The following is a 21,757-nucleotide window of genomic DNA, read 5'->3' on the forward strand; positions in this document are numbered from 1 at the left end:
AGCCTGGTGTGGGGGCCCATGTGGTGATCGCTATGGGAATTAGGGTCCAGAAAAGGGAGGGATGCTGCTCACAGTCACCCAGCTGGCCAGGGGCAGGGTGAGCTCAGGCCTTCCCAGCCTGGTGTGGTTACCCCACAGCCGGGGCAGCTGAGTGACAGTGGATGCTTCGCTCCCCCCCTCCCCAGGGACCTAGCCCCCAAGGACCGGAATGGTGCATCTGACCCCTTTGTCCGTGTGCGCTACAATGGCCGGACACAGGAGACCTCGGTGAGGAGCCTGTGGGCTGGGGCGGGGGTAGGGAGGCTGAGGGCCCCACCCATGCCCCTCGCTGCCTCACCTGCTCACCATCACCTGGGAGGTGAGGCTAGGGCTGCCCTCTTACAGAGGAGGTTCAGAAAAGCAGGGTGACCTCTCTGAGGACACATAACGGGTCCTGGCCTTTCTGGCACCAACCCCTGTGGCCTCAGCCGTGTTTCACTCCTGGCCAGGCCAGACCCAGACAAGCGGCAAAGCCAACAGCTGCCTCCAGTGCCATCTTCACCTCCGGGAACCGCCAGGGGGTGGGCTCAGCCCTGCAGGGGAGGATGTGAAGACCCGGCTTTTCCATGCAATCTCGTACTTTTTTGTAGAGTGGCCTTGGACAAGTGCCTAATTCCAGGCCTCAGTTTCCCCACTTGAGAAATGGGTGGGGGCTTGGACAGGAAGTGTTTACCACTGCTATTGCAGGGCCTCTGCCTAGACCCTGCTGGGAAAGGGTCCCTGCGGGGAACCCAGGGGAGCTGTTTGGGGTGGCTCTGCCCTTGGCTGGGTCTGGGGAGCTCATGGAGTCAGCCCCCTACTTTCTGGGCAGATTGTGAAGAAATCATGCTACCCACGCTGGAACGAGACATTTGAGTTTGAGTTGGAGGAGGGGGCCACAGAGGCACTGTGCGTGGAGGCCTGGGATTGGGACCTTGTCAGCCGCAATGACTTCCTGGGCAAGGTGAGCACCGCCCCTCCAGGCTGTACCTGCCACCTTCAGCACCTGTCCTCCCAGCCACCCATCCCTCCAGCCTCCCAGAGAGGGCCCTCGGGAGACCTGGGACGCCCCGGAACCAGCAGCTACCTGTCCCCAACTCTCCCTGGTGCTCAGGGACCCTCCGAAAGTACAGTAGTTGGCGAGAGAGACTTGCCTGGCGCCAGTGTGGACCTGCCCTATCTCTGCCCTGCCCCCAGGTTGTGGTCAACGTCCAGAGACTGTGGGCGGCCCAGCAGGAGGAGGGCTGGTTCCAGCTGCAGCCCGACCTGCCCAAGAGGCGGAGGGAAGAGTGAGTTTCTGGGACTTGGTGGCTGGGATGGGGGGCTTTGGGCCTGGGGGCAGCTGAGCGTGGGCTCCTGCAGGCAGGCAGGTGGGCCGGGCCGGGGTAGGTGATGCAGCCCCAGGTTTCTTTTAGCTCGTACCCACCCCATCCTTCCCTCAGTCCTGGGCTCAGTCCTCTGAGCTCCGAGGCAGGACAGGTCTCCCACTTCCTGCCGTTTCGGGAACAAGCCCTCAGACCCTTTCCCTTTAAGAGTTTCTCTGCAGACCTCAGGCTAGATAGAGTTCAGGTCCTCAGAGCCCGAGGCAGTGTCCCTGCACCAGGGCTCTGATTTGCCCCCAAATCCTCTGGGAATAAGGTGGCCAGCTAAAACACAAGATGATACAAGACGTCCAGTTAGGACCAAACTTCAGATAAGCAGTGAATAATTTTTTAGTGTAAGTATGTCCATGAACTATTTGAAACAAACTTACACTGATTTTTCAGATTTAACTGAGTGTCTGGTATTTTTATTTTGCTAAATCTGGCAGCCCTATCTAGGGAGCCCTCTGGGCTCCTTGCCCACCCCTCAACCCAGAAACGGAAGCTCAGCAGCGCCCCCCACCTTGAATGGTGCGGCCTTGTCTCTCTGCTGAAGGCCCCAGACCCCCATCCTCACCCTCAACAGGGCAGGGCAGGGTAGACGGCTGTAGCCAGCGCCCAGGCAGCTCTGTCTTCCGGCGCCTACGGCAGGCGAGGCCTTGCCGAGCAGCACCCCTGTGAACTGTGCGGTGCTGCAGGCAGTGGGGCCTCAGAGACGGTGAAGCTCTGGTCGGCGCCCTCAGTGGGAGGGGAGCTTGGAGGTTAGATCTAAGTGGCAAGTTGCTCACCTGCTGGAGCCTCGGGGCCCCCGGCAGGGTGTTGTGCAGGTTGGGGATTGGCTCCCGGTGTGAAGTGTGTACATGGAGGAGCTGTTCTCTGGGAGCTTACAGCGGAGAGCCCAACACGTCCTGTGCGTCAAGCCAGAGTCCACGGGGGTCTAGAGGTGGCAGGCAGCCAGGCCTTGGGGACAGATGGCATTCCCATGAGCACAGAGGCAGGCAGGGCTTTCCAAACAGAGCAAACCACTTGGGCAAAGAATGGAAGGTGGGTCCGTGCGGGGAACAAAGGTGGAGGGGTCAGTAGAAAGACTGGGAGGCCGGCCCCAAGCAGGGAAGGTGGAGGCAGTGGGCCCAGGGTCCCTGGTGGAGAGGTCACATGCTGCCCATTCCAGGGGCAACCTGGGCTCCTTGCAGCTGGAGGTGCGGCTGCGGGACGAGACGGTGCTGCCCTCTGGCTGCTACCAGCCCCTGGTGCAGCTGCTGTGCCGAGAGGTGAAGCTGGGCGCCCAGGTGAGGGGGCCCCCAGGGAAGGAGGGAGGGTCCAGGGATGGGAGGCCTGGCCTTCCTGTCCATCTAAGCCCACACTGAGGAGCAAGAGCCAGCTCTCAGGATGGTAAGGAACTAGCTGGTGTCCAGGGCCCCTGCCATCTCTTGGGAAAAACCCCTCACCCTCCCTGTGCCCCTCTGAGGTCCTCGGAGTGAAGGGTTTGGGTTCCCTGATGCACCCTGCAGCCACGCCTCTCCTTGCTGCCTCTCGCAGGGCCCAGCACAGCTGATCCCACTCATCGAGGAGATGACCAGCACTGAGTGCCGCCAGGAAGTAGCCACCAACCTGCTCAAGCTCTTCCTGGGGCAGGGACTAGCCAAAGGCTTTCTGGACCTGCTCTTCCAGCTGGAGCTGAGTCGCACCAGTGAGGCCAGAGGGAGGGGCCTGTCTGAGGGTGTTGTGGAGAGTGGAGCAGGGAGCCAGGGACTCTAGAGATGCTGGGATGGGAGAAATCTTGGAGGTCCTCCTGTAGGAGGTGGATGGACTTGATTAGGAGGGAAAGGGTCCGGTTAGGAAGCAAGGGAAAAAGCAAAAGGCAGAGGTGAGGCAATGGGTTGAGACATGGCAAGGAGGCTCTTTACTGAAGGGCCCTCTTAGAACCCCAGGGTCCTCTCCACCAAAGCGTTGTTCCTCTCCCAGCCCTCTACCCCCTGGAATTTCTAATTATAGATGAGGCCAACACCCTGTTCCGGAGCAACTCTCTGGCCACAAAGTCCATGGAGTCGTTTCTGAAGGTGAGGTTGCATGGTATCTTGTTTTTGTTTTATAGATGAGGAGATAAGGTTCAGAGAGGCCAAGAGACATAACTTAAATCCAAGGCTTCTGTTAGTGGTTCCTTCCTTCATTGATTCACTCATTCATTCTCATTCATTCATTCATTCATGTAGCAACAGTTTGAGCTGCATTCCTTACGTGCCTGGCCAGTCCTGAGTGGATACAACAGGCAGATGGTGCACAGGGTGGCTGGGAGGCCAGCTGAGGGGTGGTAGCCAAGAGACGGGACCAATGCTGCTCTCGGTGGCCCCCAGGTGGTTGGAATGCGGTATCTGCACAGCATCCTGGGCCCCATCATCGACAGGGTGTTTGAGGAGAAGAAGTATGTGGAGCTGGACCCCAGTAAAGTGGAGGTCAAGGATGTAGGGTGAGATGGGGAGGTTCTTGGCCGGGGGGCGGGGGGGCGGTAGGGGGTTGGAGATGGAGGTCAGCTGTGTCTGCAAGTATATGTTTATGACTCTTTTTGCCTGGATCTACCTTTCGTCTACCTGCTCGCCCGTGTGTTGTCTCTGTGTCCCTAACTCCGCTGATGGCCTTCTTGCGCCCGTATCTCTGGGAGTCCCTGCCTGCTACGTGTGCAGATGCGGACTGCGACCCTCTCTGACGGTCCGCATTCGGCCCACGCAGGTGCTCTGGGCTGCACCGCCCACAGACTGAGGCTGAGGTGCTGCAGCAGAGCGCAAGGACGCTGAGCGCCCACCTGGGGGCGCTGCTGAGTGCGCTCTGTCGCTCCGTTCGAGCCTGCCCAGCCGTGGTCCGCGCCACCTTCCGCCAGCTCTTCCTGCGCGTGCGGGAGCGCTTCCCCAGCGCCCAGCACGAGGTGCGCCCTCTGCAGGCAGGGCTGGGGGAGAGAAGAAAGCGGTAGGGAACGGGGAGCAGTGGGGCCCCAAGGCCCAGTGGAGAGGGGTGGCAGCGGTGGCGGTGGTGGAGTTAGTAGCCAAGGGCAGGAAGACAGGCAGGGTCATGGGGAGAGACGGCACAGAAAGGAAAGGGGCTACCGGAGCTCAGGCTTGGGGGAGTCCAGCCCACGGCTCTTCCTCTCCCGCACCCCCCAGAACGTGCCGTTCATCGCTGTCACCAGCTTCCTGTGCCTGCGCTTCGTCTCTCCCGCCATCATGGCACCCAAGCTCTTCCACCTGCGGGAGCGACACGCGGACGCCCGCACCAGCCGCACTCTGCTGCTGCTGGCCAAGGTGAGACTGCAGGCGGGAGCCCAGCTGGGTGCTGAGCGGGGGTCCTCGCCCGGACTGCACTGTGTTCCCAACTGGCTCCAGGGAGTCCTTGGGCCTGGGCCGCTGATCCTCTCACGTGGCACAGTTTACAAAGCTTTTCCACGGCCACCCAGTCTCATGGGTAAGGAAACAGGCCTGCGAGGGGGAGGTTGCCCAGGGCCACACAGCCTGTTGGTGGTGAATCCCGGGCCTTTCAACCCCATTATCTGCTTACTCTCAGGCTATCTGTCCAGCCCTGGGCTGGGGCCGGCATACCCCGTGGGGCAGAGGAAGGGCAATAGGTTGGGCGTAGGTAGTATCAACTCTCAGGCCGTAAATGTCTCTAACGTAGTGATCTGTTTACCCTTGATCCCCGGGGGTTGGAGTGGGCCTGTGAGCAGCGCCTATGCTGACTCTGCCTCATTTCTATTGTGGGCGTAGCGCAGACTCGGGGTGGGGGTGTGGGGGTGGTGTCAGTGGTTTAGCCCCTGACCCTGCTGTCATCTCCAGGCCATCCAGAATGTGGGCAACATGGACACGCCGGCTTCCAGGGCCAAGGAGGCTTGGATGGAGCCGCTGCAGCCCACGGTGCGCCAGGGTGTGGCCCAGCTGAAGGACTTCATCACCAAGCTGGTGGACATCGAGGAGAAGGAAGGTGAGCCCTCCTCGGAGGCCCCGCCCACAGTACCCTGTTGGCATCTGACCTGCCACCAGTCCTGTGGCCCCATCTCCCTCTGTGCCTCTGGCTGCAGCCACAGCTGCTAATCACGGTTGCTGTGCCCGCCCCTGCCTGTGCCTCTGGAAGCCCTTGTTGCTACCCACCCCACTGAGCTGACTTTTTGCCCTACGCACCCGGCCTGGCAGAACTGGACCTGCAGAGGGCGCTAAGCCTGCAGATGCCGCCAGTGAAGGAGGGGCCACTCTTCATCCACAGGACCAAGGGCAAGGGCCCCCTCATGTCCTCCTCTTTCAAGAAGCTCTACTTCTCCCTCACCACGGAGGCCCTCAGCTTTGCCAAGACACCTAGCTCTAAGGTGGGTGAGGAGAGAGGCAGGCAGGTGGGGCTCTGAGGGGTTGTGTCACCCTGGAGCACCTGTCCCTTCCTCAGAGCCCATCCCAGGGTGCACTGGGATCAGAGAAGAAAGCCAGGCAGGACTAGCCTTCTGATGGCAGCTACAAAATCACCCAAGACCTAGGAGAGCCCAGCTGGTGTGGCATCAACCCGTGAACCGAGAGGTCTCTGGTTCGATTCCCAGTCAGGGCACAGGCCCTGGTGGTGGGCTTAATCCCCAGTAGGGGGCATGCAGGAGGCAGCCGATCAATGGTGGAGATGTTTCTATCTCTCTATCCTTCTCCTTTCCTCTCTCTCTAAAATAAAAAACATATTGGGGGGTGGGGAGAGACACTTGGTGAAGGGGGAAGGGGGCAGGTAGCTGATATGGTGTCCAGTTCTGGCTTCTTGGTCAGGTGCATCAGTGGGGTAGGAGGCTGAGAGGTGCATCAGTGGGAGAGCAGGGAAGCAGAGAGGGGCTAAGGGGAGTCCTGGGTTTCAGCCCTGTGTACCTAGGGGAAGTGTCTCAGCCTCTCGGGGCCTTGGTGTCTTGGCTGTAATTGGAGATAGTGGTCCCTCCTTAACAGGTTTCTGAGGATCAAATGAGATGATCTTTCTCCTGGCTCCGAGCAGGACCTAGACCAGTGGTTGGCAAACTGCGGCTCGGCAAACTGCGGCTCGCGAGCCACATGTGGCTCTTTGGCCCCTTGAGTGAGGCTCTTCCACAAAATACCGACTTCTGCGCATGGGCCACGAAGTTTCAATCGCACTGTATGTGCGCGCCCACATGTGGTATTTTGTGGAAGAGCCACACTCAAGGGGCCAAAGAGCCGCATGTGGCTCGCGAGCCGCGGTTTGCCGACCATGGACTTAGACCAATGATACTGCTAAAGACACTGTGTCCCCTGGGCTGGCCTCCTTTGCGCACTTTTCTCCCAAGAGGGGCTTAGTGTACACTTTCTGGGTGGGCCTGTTGACCCCTGCCGGGCTAACCTGACCCCAGTCAGCCAGGCTCTGGGGATGGCCAGCCAGGGGTGCCCAACCAGCCCTGAGCAGCCAGGCAATACTGAGGGGGTGAAGGAGCTCCCTCGGGTGACCCCTCAGCTTAGGCCTCCCACTTTCTAGCCCTTTTTACTCTGGGCAACTGCCCAGCCCTGGCTCCCCTCAACACTTTCTGTAGCCTCAGCAAAGCCTGGCTACCCAGCAGGGCCCTCCCTCATCCTACTCTGGCCCCTTTCTGTTCCTTGGAGATGCCTTTCTGTGGGCGAATCCTGTGTATCCCCCTGTGCAGTGCCACCCTCCACTTCCTCCTTCCGACTCCTCTCTCCCAGGCCTGGGCACCACACCCCCTGGGCTGTCCCTTCTGTCCTTTCGGTGGCCCCAACCTGAGACGGCTCAGACATGTGTCCCCAGGGCTCCCCACGTCCTCCCACTCCTCCCAAGGGATGGCACTGCCCTCTCTGCTTGCCACTGAAGCCAGTGGGGGAGGGGGGGCTTAGACACCAGGCTGGGAGTGTGGGCATTGCCCCAAGGACCATGGGACTGGTCATGTGGGTGATGTGGGGCCTGGTGATTTCTAATGGGAGGGTATGCAGGAGGCAAGGAGAGCAGGGTCTGGGAGTAGTGGCATAGATTCAGCTTGAGCCGATTGGAGTTGTCTCAGGGAGTGGATAGTCTACACCCAGAGCTTTTCTCTGCCCCCTTTGTATCTCATTAGACTCTGTGATGGTGGGAGGGGTGTTAGGAGGTGGAATATGACTCAGAGCTTGGGAAAATAAAGGTGAGCTGGGAAATTAATAACTGCAAAGGCACATGGCCTGGTCCATGGCAGGCATGACCTTCCAGCCCCGGGGAATGCTGGGTGTCTAGAAACGTTCCAAAATTCACACCTCTCCGGACTGCAGGGAGCCTCTGGGAGGCTGGGCACTTGGGCCCCATCTGTCTGCGTTCTGTCCCGGCTGAGGACACTCACAGAGCAGGCCCCTGGAGAGAGAGAGGCACACCAACTCCTTCTGGGTGCTACAGAAGCGGAAACTGAGGCCCAAAGATAGGAACTGGAATGGCCTCAACTAAGACCCTGAGCCTCCCTCCCTCTCCCCTTCCCAGAAAAGTGCCCTGATCAAGCTAGCCAACATCCGGGCAGCAGAAAAGGTGGAGGAGAAGAGCTTTGGCAGCTCACACGTCATGCAGGTCATCTACACGGACGACACAGGCAGGCCTCAGACCGCCTACCTGCAGTGCAAGGTGTGGCCATGGGGTGGGGGTGCCCTGGGGGAAGGGTGCTGTGGGTGGCCCCTGGGTGGGCTGGAATGAATGAATCTCCCAGCCACATCAGGCACAGCAAGGTATGTGAGATGCGATGTGAGTGCAGTGTGTGTCTCCGTGGGCCTGCCTAGGCACCCCCATGTAGGTCCGGTTGCACAGGGCACACATCTGTGGGAAACTGTACTTCCAAGTATCTGAGTTGGTGGGTGCCTCTGTGTTTCTGTGTATGTGCATATCGACACATAACAACCATGTCTATGCATGTGTGTGGCTCTGGGTGCATGCTCTCACATCCCCTTCTCTGTTCGTGTGTTTTCTGTTCATGGATTAACTCATCCATCCATTCTTACTGAGCACCTGCTAGGTTCCAGGCTCTGCTCTAGGTGGTGGACATAGGGCAGCAGACAAAACAGAGCCCTTGCCTAACGGACCTTACATTCCAGGGAAGAATATAGGCTGATAAAGAATAAATATTTACAATGGCAAGTGGCAAATAGTGCCTTGAAGGGAACCAGTGGAGACTAAGAGAGATAGGGAAGGGTCAAGGGGGTGCAGCAGGGAGGAGTGCTGCTTCATAAAGGGTGGTCAGGAGGGCCTCTGATTGGCATTTGAGAGGAGACAGGTGAAGGAGGGAGCACTAGGGGAAGAACTTAAGCAGGAAGCTGGAGGGGCCTGGCTTTCCCCGGGAGTGACAGTCCTGCAGGTGTTAGGTGGTCACAGACCTGGCCCTTAGGGCCCCGCCCACTCTGGGACCCTGTTGGGTCAGAGTGCAGAGCCTCAGGGGAAAGTGGTGGCAACAGGGCCACCGCATATGGTTGTCAGGTTGTGGACTACCTGAGTGCATGGCCATGGGGGCCAGTGGCAGCTGAAATCCAGCACATGCTCTGTTCATCAAGCCAGGCGCCAGGCGTGGGCTGGGCCCACTGGGAGAGGGCAGTCTTTCCTCATTCACTCCAAGCTGCTGAGTGTGCTAGCGGGAGCATGTTGTCCTGAGTGGCACAGGAGCTCCAGCGGGAGGGCTGCCTGGAGGGGGCGACCTCTGATCAGCCCCCTGCCCCCCACTTCCGGTCCCTGCAGTGCGTGAACGAGCTGAACCAGTGGCTGTCTGCACTGCGGAAGGTGAGCATCAACAACACTGGCCTGCTGGGCTCCTACCACCCTGGAGTCTTCCGCGGGGACAAGTGGAGCTGCTGCCACCAGAAGGACAAGACAGGTGGGAGTGAAGGCCTGGGCCCTGCGGGGCTGCATCTGTCCACAGCGGGCAGCCGGCACTGGAGCTGGTGGTGGGGACCCTGGGCCTTGGGCACTAGAGGGCTGGCACCGAGGAGCTTCTGCTAGAATTGTCTGTGATGACGGAAATGGTGTGTATCTACCTCAAGCACAGGTGGCTATTGAGCACTTGAGCTGTGGTCAGTGCAGCCAACGAACTGAATTTTGAGTACTTTTAAATTTTATTTAATTTTAATTAAATGTAAACAGCTTTACTTTAGCGTGGCTAGAGACCGTTGGAACCTGACCCACCTGCACAAGCCCAGTCCTGGATTTGAGGTTGCACAGCGGGTGGAAACTGGCAGCTCTTTGCAAGGGTGTCTCTTGCTGGTTGGCCTCGCCTGCAGCCTCTGACTATACCCATCCCAGTGATAACCCTGGTCATCGGTGAAGTGGGGTTCCCCAGGGCACTATGAGGCAGAGCCCAGAAGCCCCATTTTATGGAGGAGGAAACCGAGGCGTAGTGAGGGCAGATGCCTCTGTCAAGGTGGTTAGGCCAGCAAGTGGTCGGGCAGCTCATCCCAAGGCACAAACCCCCTGCTGGTTCCCTCACCATGATATCACTTCCCAGGATGCTCTCTGCTTGCTTCCAGGCAGGCACTTCTAGAAAGTGGTTCAGCTCCCTAAGTGGTATCCTGGGCAACTCCCATGCTCTGCAGTCAGGTCCCCATGGCTCAGGAGTGAACCGGAGAGAGGAGCTACTGCCCTGGGAGTGTGGGGAGCCCTGGGTAGGCCCTGGGCCAGACTTTCCAGACTGTGCTCCCAGGCCGGCCTGCCCTGGGGCCCCCTGAGTCCGTCCCTGTCCCTCTCTAGGCCTAGTTTTCCCATCTGAACTGCCAGGAAGTTGGACAGGAGCACTCACAATGCCGGCCTGAAACTCTACCTTCTCTCCGTCCCCAGATCTGGGCTGTGATAGGACCCGGTCACGGGTGACCCTTCAGGAATGGAATGACCCTCTCGACCATGACTTGGAGGCCCAACTCATCTACCGGCACCTGCTGGGCGTGGAGGCTGCACTGCGGTGAGGACGCCTGTGCAGGGGCAGTGAGCCCCAGATGCGAGAGCTCGTGCCACCCCAAAATGTGCCGGGGTGGGGGCAGAGCTGGGGTTCAGGCTTAGGACTGCTCCATGGTGGCTGGTCACCTCCCTTCTACTCATGCTCAGCACCTTTTGGCTTTGGCAGCCACACCTGGGGAGGGGCCCTGCCCTGGGTCTCTACAGCATGAGGCCAGCTCACGTTAGGGTGAGGCGCCAAGGGCAGGTCGACCAGACTCCCCATCTGTCCAGCCTTCCCGTGGTGCCCGCAGAGCTCAGAATTGTCCTCGGCCAGCTCCCTGAGTTCCGTGGCCATCTCGGTTAATTCAGTGGTTCTCCACCCTGGCTCCAGTGGAGAAAAAAACAGGATGCTTTTCAAAAACAACTTGAAAACAGGATGCCCTGGCCCTATGCCATGACTCAGAATCTCTGAGCGTCCGGCACGGAGGTGTTTCAAAGGGGTGCAGTGCTTCCTGGTGTCACTGCTTCCCTGGGCAGGTCTGTGCCCTGCACTCCCACACCTGGGCCTGGAGGGGGTGGCTGTCCATGTTCCTCCTCTGTCTTCTAGGATTTACCTCTTCAGAGTCCTTCAAAGCCCATGCTGGCAGACTAGCCCCACTCACTTCCCTGTGAAATGCAGTCCCCTTGGCCTCCAGATCACTCGGCAGACACCTCCCTTCTGACCCGGCTTTCTCTCCTCCCCTGATCTGGCCCCCTTGCTCCCCGACTTCATCCTCCACCCAGAGGACGCAGCCACCACCCTGTCGCTCTGTTCCTGAGCTCCACACTCCAGAGACCTAACGCTTTCACCCACCTGGACCCTCACTCCTGTGACTATCCCCTACAGCCTCTCATCCCTCCTCGTCCTCCTCCTCTTCATCATCATTATTGTCTAGGCTCCACTTGAATTTCACTTTATGTCTAAACACATAAACCAAGTGGGCCTCTGCACTTGCTGTGTCCTTTGCCTGAAGGCTCTTCCCCAGGTATTCACATGGCTTATTCCCTCACCTGGTCCGGGCCTCTGCTCAAACGCCAGCTGTTGGAGATGCCTTCCCTGACCACTGTTACTCTAGAACAGGGGTCCTCAAACTTTTTAAACAGGGGGCCAGTTCACTGTCCCTCCGACCGTTGGAGGGCCGGACTATAGATTTAAAAAAACCTATAAACAAGTTCCTATGCACACTGCACATATCTTATTTTGAAGTAAAAAACAAAACAAAACGGGAACGAATACAATATTTGTATTTGCATGTGGCCCGCGGGCCGTAGTTTGAGGACTCCTGCTCTAGCACCTTATGAAGCCCATCTGTATGTGGTGTTTACTCGTGTCCTCCATGTCTCGGTTACACTGAGCTTGCTGAGGGCAGGCCTGTGGCATTCGCTGCTCTAATGCCAGTGCTGAGAACAGTGCCTTTCACGTTTCAGCCCCGCCGTCAATTTGAGTAAGAACATGAGAGGAGGGGCGAGGGAGTGACGGTTGAGCCGGTCTGTGAGGCTTGCAGGATCTCGTAGAGAGGGAAGCAGGGAAGGGCATTCTGGGCAGTGGGGGCCACATGGGACAAGGCCAAGGAGACTGCCCCGAGAGAAGCAGGAGAGCAGGTGTCTGCGGAGGAGGCAGAGCCTGTTAGATCTTGGCCGAGGGAAACATCTCTCCCAAAATAGACCGGGGAGACCGTCCTAAGGGCCGAGCCAGGGGTTCCCAAATAAGGAACTTCCAAGTAGGGGGTCCCTGCGGCCGGTCGCCCTCCCTCCACGTAGGTGCACAGAGGATCAGATCTGACCGGACTGGGGACAACTGGTTAGCAACGTGCTTAAGATGTTACTGTCTCCGTGCCAGTTAGTTCGTTCCATGGCCGGTTAATACTGCAGGAATTTCAGGCCCCAGCGGGCTCTTTTCCCAAGGGCCCTCCAAAACAGGAGCGCGTGGTCAAACTTGGTTTCCCAAGTGCCTTCTGCCGAGGCTGCACAGTGGGGAGGGTGGGGAGAACCCGGGGAGGAGGCTGGAAGAGGGAAGGCAGGAGGTGACCAGGGGCCAAGACCTGGGCCCAGGTTTCTTGCCCAGAGATTGAAAGAGTCAGCCCCTGCGACTCGGGAGGCCCACCTGGGTCACCCAGCCTTCCCAGCAAGGGCAACAAGCGCCCTCTCTGTCCTCCCGCAGGGAGAGGCACCAGGAGCTGAGTACAGGCGCAGGGGCAGGCTCCACGCTCACAGGCCCGGGTGAAGGTAGGTCCTTTCCATCTGGACTCTCTCAGTGGTTTGAGCCCCACTCAGGATGCTGTAGTGGGGCTCCTGAGGCCCACTTCCGGGGGCCCTCTCACCTCTGGGACAAGCACTGGGAGGCGAGGCCCACCTGCTCTGCCCTCAAACTGCACCTGCCTTCAGCACCAGAGGACCCGCTGGCCCAGCTGCTGCAGGTGCTGCAGGACCTCCGGGAGGCGCACAGCTGCAGCCCCGCCAGCTCCCCGGCCTCAGACAACAACTGCCTCCTGGAGCTACAGACGTGAGGCCCGGCCTGCACTCCCTCACCGAGCCCCCTGCCGGCGCCTGGACACCCCTGGTGCACTCTCAGCCCTTCATCCCAGTCCCTCTCCTTGGGGTGCAGGGCCTGGGTCTCTCCTGGGCTGGTGAGTTTGGTAGCCAGGGACCAGGGGATCCAGGAGTCCAAAGCTGACGGCTTTGGCCCATCATCACCCACATGAAGTCTCTAGGGGAGCCGGGGGCTCCTGCTCCTCTGAGAGGCCTGGCTGCTCCCTGCAGCCCCTGCAGCTCTCACCGCCGCTAGCCCAGACTCTCCAAGGACCTTCCACTCCTGCCCAGGGCAGACCCAGCCAGAAACTACTCCTAAGATGGTCCACAGGCAAGGGGACTGGCACTTCCTTACCAAGAGGTGGGCGGGAATACGGAGCCCAGGAGAGCAGGCCTTGACCTCAGCACCCACTTGGCTCTTGTCCACCACTGCACCTGCTCTCCTCACAGCCGCTGGCCGCGCCCCCGGAGAGCGTCGCAGTGCTCTGTCGCCAACAATAAACCTGCTGTGACTGTGGCTCTGGGTCTCATGTGGGGGCCAGAGGAAGGAGTGGGCCTCGGGACCCAAACAGCTGCTCAGGGAGGTGGCCAAGGACTGGAGCCCCAATAGCCTCTGCAGCCCCATCCCTTCTTCCTTGCTTCCCTCCCTCCCAGGGGGTCTCCTTTGTCCTCCCAGCTGCTGTCCCCACCATGCCCCTGGGTTCCACTCCTCCATCCCCCACACGCCACATAGCCTGCCCTGGCTCCGCCGTCCTCTCCCCGCAGCCCCAACAGGCTCCAAGTGTCCTGAAGACTCATAATGCCAACTCCTGTAGCCTGGCCCTGCCAGTGTTCCTCCAGCCAACCCTTCCCTCAAAGCAAGGCTCCCTCTGGTCATCACCCCGCTGCCCTCCTCCCGACCCAGCTCTAGGTCCACAGTAACCTCCAACATAATTAACAGATGGGGAAGGGGGAGGAGCTCCCAATACATTCTCTAAAACTCCCATCCAGCCAAGCTCAGAGCCTTGCCTGTGGGTCCTAGGCTGGGGCAGTCCGCAGTGACCAGCAGGTCCTGCGACAGGCCATTGGGCAGGCTGCATACTGGGATCTTTGAGGGCGGGTAGAGAAAGCAAAGAGGACATGAAGGCACAGGGGCTGCTCCCTTCCCTCTGCCCTGTGGCTTTTGGGGCCATGTTGACCTTTTCTCCTGGCCACAGCCTTGACGGGGACAGTGGACCCTCCAAGAAGCCCACCAACCCACCCCCTTGCATGTTCATTGCCTCTTGGTTGTGATGCTACCGCCTATGGACCTCATGGGCCTTTTTGCAGGGCTGGGTGACCCTTCTCCCTTCCCGGCCCAAGGCTTGGGTCCCGGGGTGACTGAGCTTGCTCTGTCCCTGCCCCATCATGAACACCTGGTTCTCTGGCCACTTCCTTAGTGCCTCACACAAATCCTCATGCCTGTTGGATCTTCTTTGGTTTCAAGGACGTCATGGTTGGGAAATATGGACCCCAGGGTCTCCTAAGCCCTAGGGCAGGGGATGAAGGGGAGAGGTGTGCACTGGTTGGGGCTGCAACAAGTAGAATTCTGGATTTTATTTATTTTTTAAATATATTCTACCGATTTTTCACAGAGGGAGGGAGAGAGATAGAGAGCCAGAAACATCAATGAGAGAGAGAAACATCAATCAGCTGCCTCCTGCATACCCCCCCCGGGGATATGCCTGCTACCAAGGCACATGCCCCTGACCGGAATCGAACCTGGGACCCCTCAGTCCACAGGTCGACACTTCATTCACTGAGCCAAATCGGTCAGGGCAGAATTCTGGATTTTAAATGCACACATACATCCAGCTCCCGGCAACACCCACCACCCTCTCCTTTAGTGGATCCTGGTATGGACATGGCCACCACAGCCAGAAGGGGAGTTAAAATGAATAAATGCCTGGCACTGTCCCCACCGTCCATGTACCCCCACCCCTAGGGTCTCCTCTCAGCTCTGAGCAGAGCTGCCTACAGTACCATGGTCTTTTTTGAAGCCACTCAAAAAAAAGGAGAGGCACAGAAGAGACTCCTGTCGGCCCATGACACAGGAAAATGCCAGCGATCACACTTTACCCTGCCCAGGGATTCTACACCAACACCACGCCCCATCAGGATCGCCAGGCCTGTTATTTGCCCAGGGCCTGGGGCAGGTCCCCCAGATGTCTTGAGGCCTGCAGCCCAGGGAGCTGGCAGCCAGCACAGGGCAGGCACCCTGGGAAGCCCTGTGTGGGTCCAGCAAACACAGAACATGCATCTTTTCATCCCCTGGGCCTGTCCCGTAGGAAATCTGGGCAAATTCTCACCACCTTCCTTTTGGAAATTCCTGTCACAGTATAGTTTTCACGTATATTTAAAAAATGACTCACACAAATACAGCACGAACATGTATCGAAGATTTATTACATGAGGAAATGAGTGTTCGGCAAAGCTGGCTCATAGAGCATTTTGAGGAGCTAGGTACATATTAGTAAGCATTCTGAGAAAAGAATGCTAGAATAAAATCGTGATGTTCTCTGTGGGATAGAAACATATAAGTTCATAAATAACTTCAGTGTTTGGGTCCTAACAGAATAATATCAAAGTCAAACCCAAGTCCATTCTCCAAGATTAGGGATTGGCCAACTTTCTGAAAAGACCCAGGCGTGCAAGTTTTGGTCTCAATTACTCTCAGAGCACAAAAGTAGCCATAGACAATGAGTAAACAAATGGGCTTAGCTTAGTCCAATAAAACGTTACTTACAAAAACAGGTGACAGGCTTGATTTGGTCTGCAAGCCCTCACAGGTTCTCTGCCCTAGATATTGACCTTGGTCAGGCCTGTTCAACAATGCTTCAGTATGACCCTGACAGAACACGCCCCCTTCGCGTATTTCTGAGGTTGGATAATGTTTCTTAACACCCCTTGTCCCAGCAGCCTCTTTCACAATGGTGCCGGGCAGGCCTATCTTATCAGAAGATGGGGATGGTCACTTGGCCTCCTCTTGGGTCGCACCGACATTGAGCCTCTGAAGACCCTGGGGGCTGACAGCTTCTGGAGCCCAGGATCTCGTTTGATTTGGGAATCAAAGGTCAAGTATGAACTGAACTCCCCAAGAGAGGACATACTAGTACTTCCACAGTGGCAAGGAGGGTGAAGCCCCTGCTGGGTGACACGCCTCCCCTCACCCTAGCTCAGTTAAGGACAGCAAAGTCTTTTTAAAAAAAATATATTTTATTGATTTTTTACAGAGAGGAAGGAAGAGGGATAGAGAGTTAGAAACATCGATGAGAGAGAAACATCGATGAGAGAGAAACATCGATCAACTGCCTCCTGCACACCCACTACTGGGGATGTGCCCGCAACCAAGGTACATGCCCTTGACTGGAATCGAACCCGGGACCTTCCAGTCTGCAGGCCGACGCTCTATTCACTGAGCCAAACTGGCTAGGGCAAGGGCAGCCAGTCTTGACACATCCAGGCCCCTGCAACCCTGGCAAAGGTAGCATCCTTGGCCCAAACTTTGCCAGGATGCCTCAGAAGAGAGGGTGACAACCTCAGGGCATCATTACCTTAATTGCTTTCTATTCCTCAGCAGGTAAAGAGGTGCCCACCAGCTTGAGCTGGAGAATCCAGGTGTTGGTGGGGGCCTTGCCCCAGGGCCTGGAGGCTCAAGTAGGAAATGACCCTTCACAACAAATGGCCGTGGAAGCTCAGATTTCCTTTGGGACTTCTTGGCTGCTGCCCAGACGTAGAGAAACAGCTGGGAAGCTGTTAGGGCTCTGGTAGCTAACCTGAGACTCCAGTCCCCGTTGCTTCAAACAGCTCAGGTAGGGCCTTTATACGAAGCTGTAGTCTGCAGAATATCAACCAACCAAAACAGGGACAGATGCACTTACCCCTCCCAGAACCTCTCTCACACATACCAGGTATATACATACCTGCCTCCTGCTCAGCCCTCACCAACTGTACCCCTTACAAGAAGCTCACTAGGTCACAAGGCCACTTGGCAAACCAGTTACAACATAGCCAAGGGTCTTGGAGCAATCTGCCCAGGCAGCTTTGGCAGGGGGCTTACCCATAAACAGCCTCAGGTTCAAGGGATGGACGCTCACGAGCCCCTGAGGCTACTGCGCCCCCTCCGGCCGCACCCACCCATAATCCAGATCTCCATTCATCCAGGGGCCTCTTGCTGTGTACTCCAAGGGCACATTTCCAAAGATGGATGAAGGGGTGTGGGGAGCAAAGAGAGGTCAGGTCAGGGTTGCCTCTTACCCTAGACAAGGACATCGCAGTACGCAGAGTAGCTCCCCGCTCTCTGAACCTGCGACGAAGAGAACCCCCGCGGGCGCAGAGCCACCAGCCTCCCTTCGTCCCCGTCTTGGGCTCTAGCGCCTGCGCAAGGGCCTCCACTCCGATAGGGGGCAATGAGCCAGTCTTCACGCGGGCTTGGCACCGTCGGCCAGCGCCGGAAGAGGGAGCGGCCGCTAACCCGGAAGTAGTTGCGTTCAAGTGCTCTGGAGGCTGTGGTGGCGCCGCGGAGGCTTTGGAGGCGGCTTCGGCGCTAGGATGAACGCCCCTCCTGCCTTCGAGTCGTTCTTGTTGTTCGAAGGCGAGAAGAAGTAAGTGGCGGTGAGGGGAGGGAGAAAGGGCCAGCGGGGCGTCGGGCCGAGGTCTCCGGCCCTCAGCTGCCTGTGGCCAGCGCCTGCAGATTCTGGGGCTCCCTTGCCCTCCTTCCCAGGGAGCAGGGGCAGATGGGGCGGGGGTGTTGGGAAGCAGCCTTTCTGGAGCGTCCGCTCGCCAAGCATTTCGCACCCGTGTCTGCCAGACTATGGTCGCCCTGCGAGGCGGGGCGCCTCCCCGCTGCAGACGAGCACGGGGAGCTCGGCGGTCAGTAGCTCCCGGGCGCACGGGAAGTGCTGGGTCTGCGGGGGAGCCCAGAGCGCCCGCTCTGCAGCCTTCTCCCTCGTGTCCTGGCCGCCACCGTTAGCCTCCTTGCTGCAACCAGTGATGGTTCTTAGACGCATATGCGACCTCCACCCGCCCGTGTGAAACCTCAGACGCCTCCTTGCTTGCGGGGCGGAGGGAAACGTAGTCTAGTGGTCACAGCGTGGGCTTGGCTCCGGCGCCCCCCCGCTTACGGACTGTATGTCTTTGGGCACGTGACTCAAGTAACTAATCGGCCCGAGGCCTGCTTTCCTCCTCTGGAAAATGGGCTTCTTACTGTATTAAATCCCAGTAAGTAAATCTAGGGGGAGAGTAAATGAAGTAATTTATGTGAAGTGCTTAGTCCAGGTTGGTATGTAGGGCTTTAGGGTCTAGCGAGCCCTTGCCAGCCACGTCATTCTTCCTTTAGACCAGATTCTCATCTGGGGACCATTTTGCCCCCCCAGGGGCCTTTTGGCAATGTCTGCAAACATCGTTGGTTGTCATAAAGGGGTGCTACTGGCATCGAGTAGGTAGAGGCCAGGAATACTACTAATATCCTAAAATGTGCAGCCAGCCCCCTACCAAAAAGAATTATCTGGCTAAAGTGTCAGTGGTGCCAAGGCCAAGATATTCTGCTTTAGGAAAAAGGAGCGATCCGAAGCAGGCGAGGGTCCTCCAGAATCAGGGCATAACTTGGGTCAGAGTAGAGACACACTGAGCCAGACAGGTCGTCATAGGACCAAGAGATTGAGAAAGGCTTCTAGGAGCAGGTGGGGCTTAGCTCAGGGAGGAGGGGCTCCGCCTCCATCTCTGCCTGTCTCTTCCTAGGATCACCATTAACAAGGACACCAAAGTACCCAATGCCTGTTTGTTCACCATCAACAAAGAAGACCACACACTAGGAAACATTATTAAATCGTAAGTTCCAAGTCAGGGGCTCTATTCCCCTGGGGCTATGTTTAATGGTGTTCTTTGAGGCAAAGTACAAGTTCCAGAAGATTTTCTTTTCTTTTTTTTGTTTTGTTAATCCTCACCTGAGGACATTTTTTCATTGATTTTAACTAGAATGGAAGGGGTGGGGGGAGGGAGTAAGAGAGAGGGAGAGAGACACATTGGTTGGTTGCCTTCCACACACGCCTGGACCTGGCTGGGGATGGAACCTGCAATCCAGGTATGTGCCCTTGACTGGGAATACAACCCACGATCCTTCAGTGCGTGGGCCAACACTCTAACCACTGCACCACCTGCCAGAGCCAAAAGAATTTCTCATCTCTGAGCTGCACGGTGTCCTGGTTGCTTGCTCTGCTAGTTTACTCATTCAAGTGCCTTTTCTTCAAAATGACATTGACCAGTACCTGTTCACACAGCCACATTTCTGCATTGGCTCATTTATCTGACTAAAGTAAGTGAATACGCAGGAAGCCACAGAAAAGTAGTCCTACTTGTGGTTTTGTGCCAATGAGCACTGAGAAGTAGTCAAGGTTAGCTCCCATCCACCCTGCCCTTTTGTGATAATGACCTCAGTGACACCTGGCATCCTAAGATTGTAACTGAGAAAGTAAGGACAGAGGTAAGAGAGGGGGTCAGTGGTTATGCGGTGCCCCTGGTGGGCATCTGATACTGGTTGATGGTGTTTGTTTACACCATGAAGTCCTGGCCAGCTAGGTGGTTAACAATGTGATTGATGTTCTGGCCCAGACTTGTCATTTCACTGAGAAGTACCATCAGTGCAGGAGGCCTTCCCCAGGTGTGTGTGTGTGAGACTGGGCTGAAGCCGGCCTGGTCTCCTGGTGTACTAGTAAGTAGAGGGTGGCGTTGCCCATCTTCTGGACCACTCCCACCCTGAACCAAGCCAGTGGTGCACCCAGGCTCCTTTGGGGCCCTGCTGCTCCTCTGCTGTATGAGTTGTCCACCTATGCAAGGGCTCTTCCCCTAGGACAGTGATGGCGAACCTATGACACGCGAACTCATTTTTTTGGTTGATTTTTCTTTGTTAAATGGCATTTAAATATATAAAATAAATAACAAAAATATAAATCTTTGTTTTACTATGGTTGCAAATACCAAAAATTTTCTATATGTGACACGGCACCAGAGTTAAGTTAGGGTTTTTCAAAATGCTGACACGCCGAGCTCAAAAGGTTTGCCATCACTGCCCTAGGGTGCTCACACTTGGCTGAGCTGCTCTGGAGAAAACCCTGTGTACCTAGCAAAAAACACTGCTTCACTTCACCACCTCACAGAACTCCAGGGGGGTGAGGGTGAACGGCAGCTGCCAACCTATGTTGCCTAAAGGACATCCATTTCCCAAACTGCTCGGAGTCTGGGGCCTTCTCCCCCTGCGCCTTTATTTGTTGTCAGATGCTTTTTGAGCTGGGAATGGGGCCTTTGTGTCCTGGTTTACTGGACATTGGCTGGAATTTACTGCCTGAGGAAGTCTCTTTGGGCACATTACAGGGTCTGACTTCCCCTAAGGGAAAAGGTTATTGGAAACCCTGTTTACAAGCTAAGTTTCTTGATCCTCATGGATATGGGGGGGAGGGTGTGTGTGGGAGGAGTTCCCATATGGTATATCTTCTCCAAAGTATCTGTTTTACTTGTTTGGGGTGGGAATAAACACACAACAAAGTCAAGGGCACGGAACCACCTGGTGTCAGCTGCCAGCTGCATTTGCCTACAGGCCTCAGCCCAATAAGACCCCTTGTCTAGAAGCCTGGTAGCTACAAGGGGCCAGAGTTCCAAGGACACTAAGCTCAGCCTCCTCACTGTTCATCCCTGTTTCTCAGACAGCTGTTGAAGGACCCACAGGTGCTGTTTGCTGGCTACAAAGTTCCCCACCCCTTGGAGCACAAGATCATCATCCGTGTGCAGACCACACCAGACTACAGCCCCCAGGAGGCCTTCACCAATGCCATCACAGACCTCATTAGCGAACTCTCCCTGCTGGAAGAGCGATTCCGGGTGAGGAGCCAGCCGTTCAGGAGTGGGGTGGGTTGGTCTGGACGCCATCCTGTATGTACCAGAAATGTAGGTTCTCATGCCCACACCTAGGATTGACCCCTGAGTTGTTTCCTTTTATTTGGGGGGAAGGGGCGGAGGTGATGACAGAGCAGGGACTTCCACCATGGCCTCCAGGAAGTGTGGGGCCTGCTGTCTGCATTCTGGTCTCTATGGAAGCAAGGGGCCTCCTGTCCCTTAGTGCTGCTCCTCCCAGTCTGTTCTCTGGTGCTGGCTGCTCTGTGGTTGGTAAGGCCTAGCTGTGTCCAGGGTATTTGTCTGTCTAGAGGGCAGCTCATCCTAAGATGGGGTCACAACTGTTCAGGCAGGGAATCTCAAAGTCTAGACAATTTAGGGCAAGATCCAGTCTGTCAGATTTCAGCTTATCACATACCAGAAAGCATCTTAGCTCCACCTGACTCCCATCCTAGGTAGCAGGCTGTGTGCTGCACAGAAGTGATGGGGCTGGTGGGGCGGCTCAGAGAGTCCCTAAGGTTAGTGGCTGCCCAGCTCCCTGGAGCTGTTCAGGGCCTGGTTTACTGCTGCTTTTCAGTTCGTGCTGCACTCTGGAGCCAAGGAAGCAGTTTCCGGCAGACCTTGGTTAGGGATGCTAGGGCGGAGTTTCCAACACCCTGACCCAGCCACTCCAGCTAAGTGCACTGCCTTTCCTTTCCCTCAGGTGGCCATCAAAGACAAGCAAGAAGGAATTGAATAGTGGCCAGTTTCTACCCTGCACCAGGCCCTTTTCCAGGCACCAAGTGGAAGAGGGCAGCTTCTCCCAACTGTGGCCTCCTTGGAAATATCCCAGAGACTCCCTCACCCCCGACACCGATCTGTCCTGTACATAGATTCTTCCTAATAAAGTTTCATCTTCCTAATAAAGTGTGGTAGGAAAAGAGCTGATGTGAGCTGAAGCAGAGGTGACTTAACAGCAAATAGATTGTCAGGCTCAGTGAGGTAGATGACCTGTCTCAAGGCTACTCTGCAGAGTG

General features: G+C 56.9%; 2 protein-coding genes across 2 annotated transcripts in view; both read left to right on the top strand.

Moving 5' to 3' along the window:
• The window catches only part of LOC102753543 (ras GTPase-activating protein 4), a gene marked incomplete at its 5' end in the record, with an annotated part of 25,541 nt that extends 12,185 nt beyond the window's left edge, over nucleotides 1-13,356 (top strand). The window contains 16 exons of the mRNA XM_006773426.2: nucleotides 186-267; nucleotides 851-982; nucleotides 1,216-1,307; nucleotides 2,551-2,668; nucleotides 2,919-3,069; nucleotides 3,375-3,439; nucleotides 3,734-3,846; nucleotides 4,107-4,299; nucleotides 4,535-4,672; nucleotides 5,201-5,345; nucleotides 5,555-5,724; nucleotides 7,848-7,985; nucleotides 9,084-9,219; nucleotides 10,176-10,296; nucleotides 12,472-12,536; nucleotides 12,696-13,356. Of these exons, the coding sequence (XP_006773489.1) occupies nucleotides 186-267; nucleotides 851-982; nucleotides 1,216-1,307; nucleotides 2,551-2,668; nucleotides 2,919-3,069; nucleotides 3,375-3,439; nucleotides 3,734-3,846; nucleotides 4,107-4,299; nucleotides 4,535-4,672; nucleotides 5,201-5,345; nucleotides 5,555-5,724; nucleotides 7,848-7,985; nucleotides 9,084-9,219; nucleotides 10,176-10,296; nucleotides 12,472-12,536; nucleotides 12,696-12,817 (1,981 nt within the window). The remainder of the gene's footprint in view (nucleotides 1-185; nucleotides 268-850; nucleotides 983-1,215; nucleotides 1,308-2,550; nucleotides 2,669-2,918; nucleotides 3,070-3,374; nucleotides 3,440-3,733; nucleotides 3,847-4,106; nucleotides 4,300-4,534; nucleotides 4,673-5,200; nucleotides 5,346-5,554; nucleotides 5,725-7,847; nucleotides 7,986-9,083; nucleotides 9,220-10,175; nucleotides 10,297-12,471; nucleotides 12,537-12,695) is intronic.
• A 3,944-nt stretch (nucleotides 13,357-17,300) lies between these two features.
• On the top strand, nucleotides 17,301-21,643 carry POLR2J (polymerase (RNA) II (DNA directed) polypeptide J, 13.3kDa). Its single transcript, XM_006773393.2, has 4 exons — nucleotides 17,301-17,461; nucleotides 18,597-18,686; nucleotides 20,555-20,729; nucleotides 21,445-21,643. The coding sequence occupies exons 1-4, from the start codon at nucleotides 17,409-17,411 to the stop codon at nucleotides 21,478-21,480; spliced, it is 354 nt and encodes a 117-aa protein (XP_006773456.1). The 5' UTR covers nucleotides 17,301-17,408; the 3' UTR covers nucleotides 21,481-21,643.
• Nucleotides 21,644-21,757: the final 114 nt, after the last annotated feature.

Source organism: Myotis davidii, unplaced genomic scaffold (assembly GCF_000327345.1).
Source record: "Myotis davidii unplaced genomic scaffold, ASM32734v1 scaffold726, whole genome shotgun sequence".
Taxonomy (NCBI): domain Eukaryota; kingdom Metazoa; phylum Chordata; class Mammalia; order Chiroptera; family Vespertilionidae; genus Myotis; species Myotis davidii.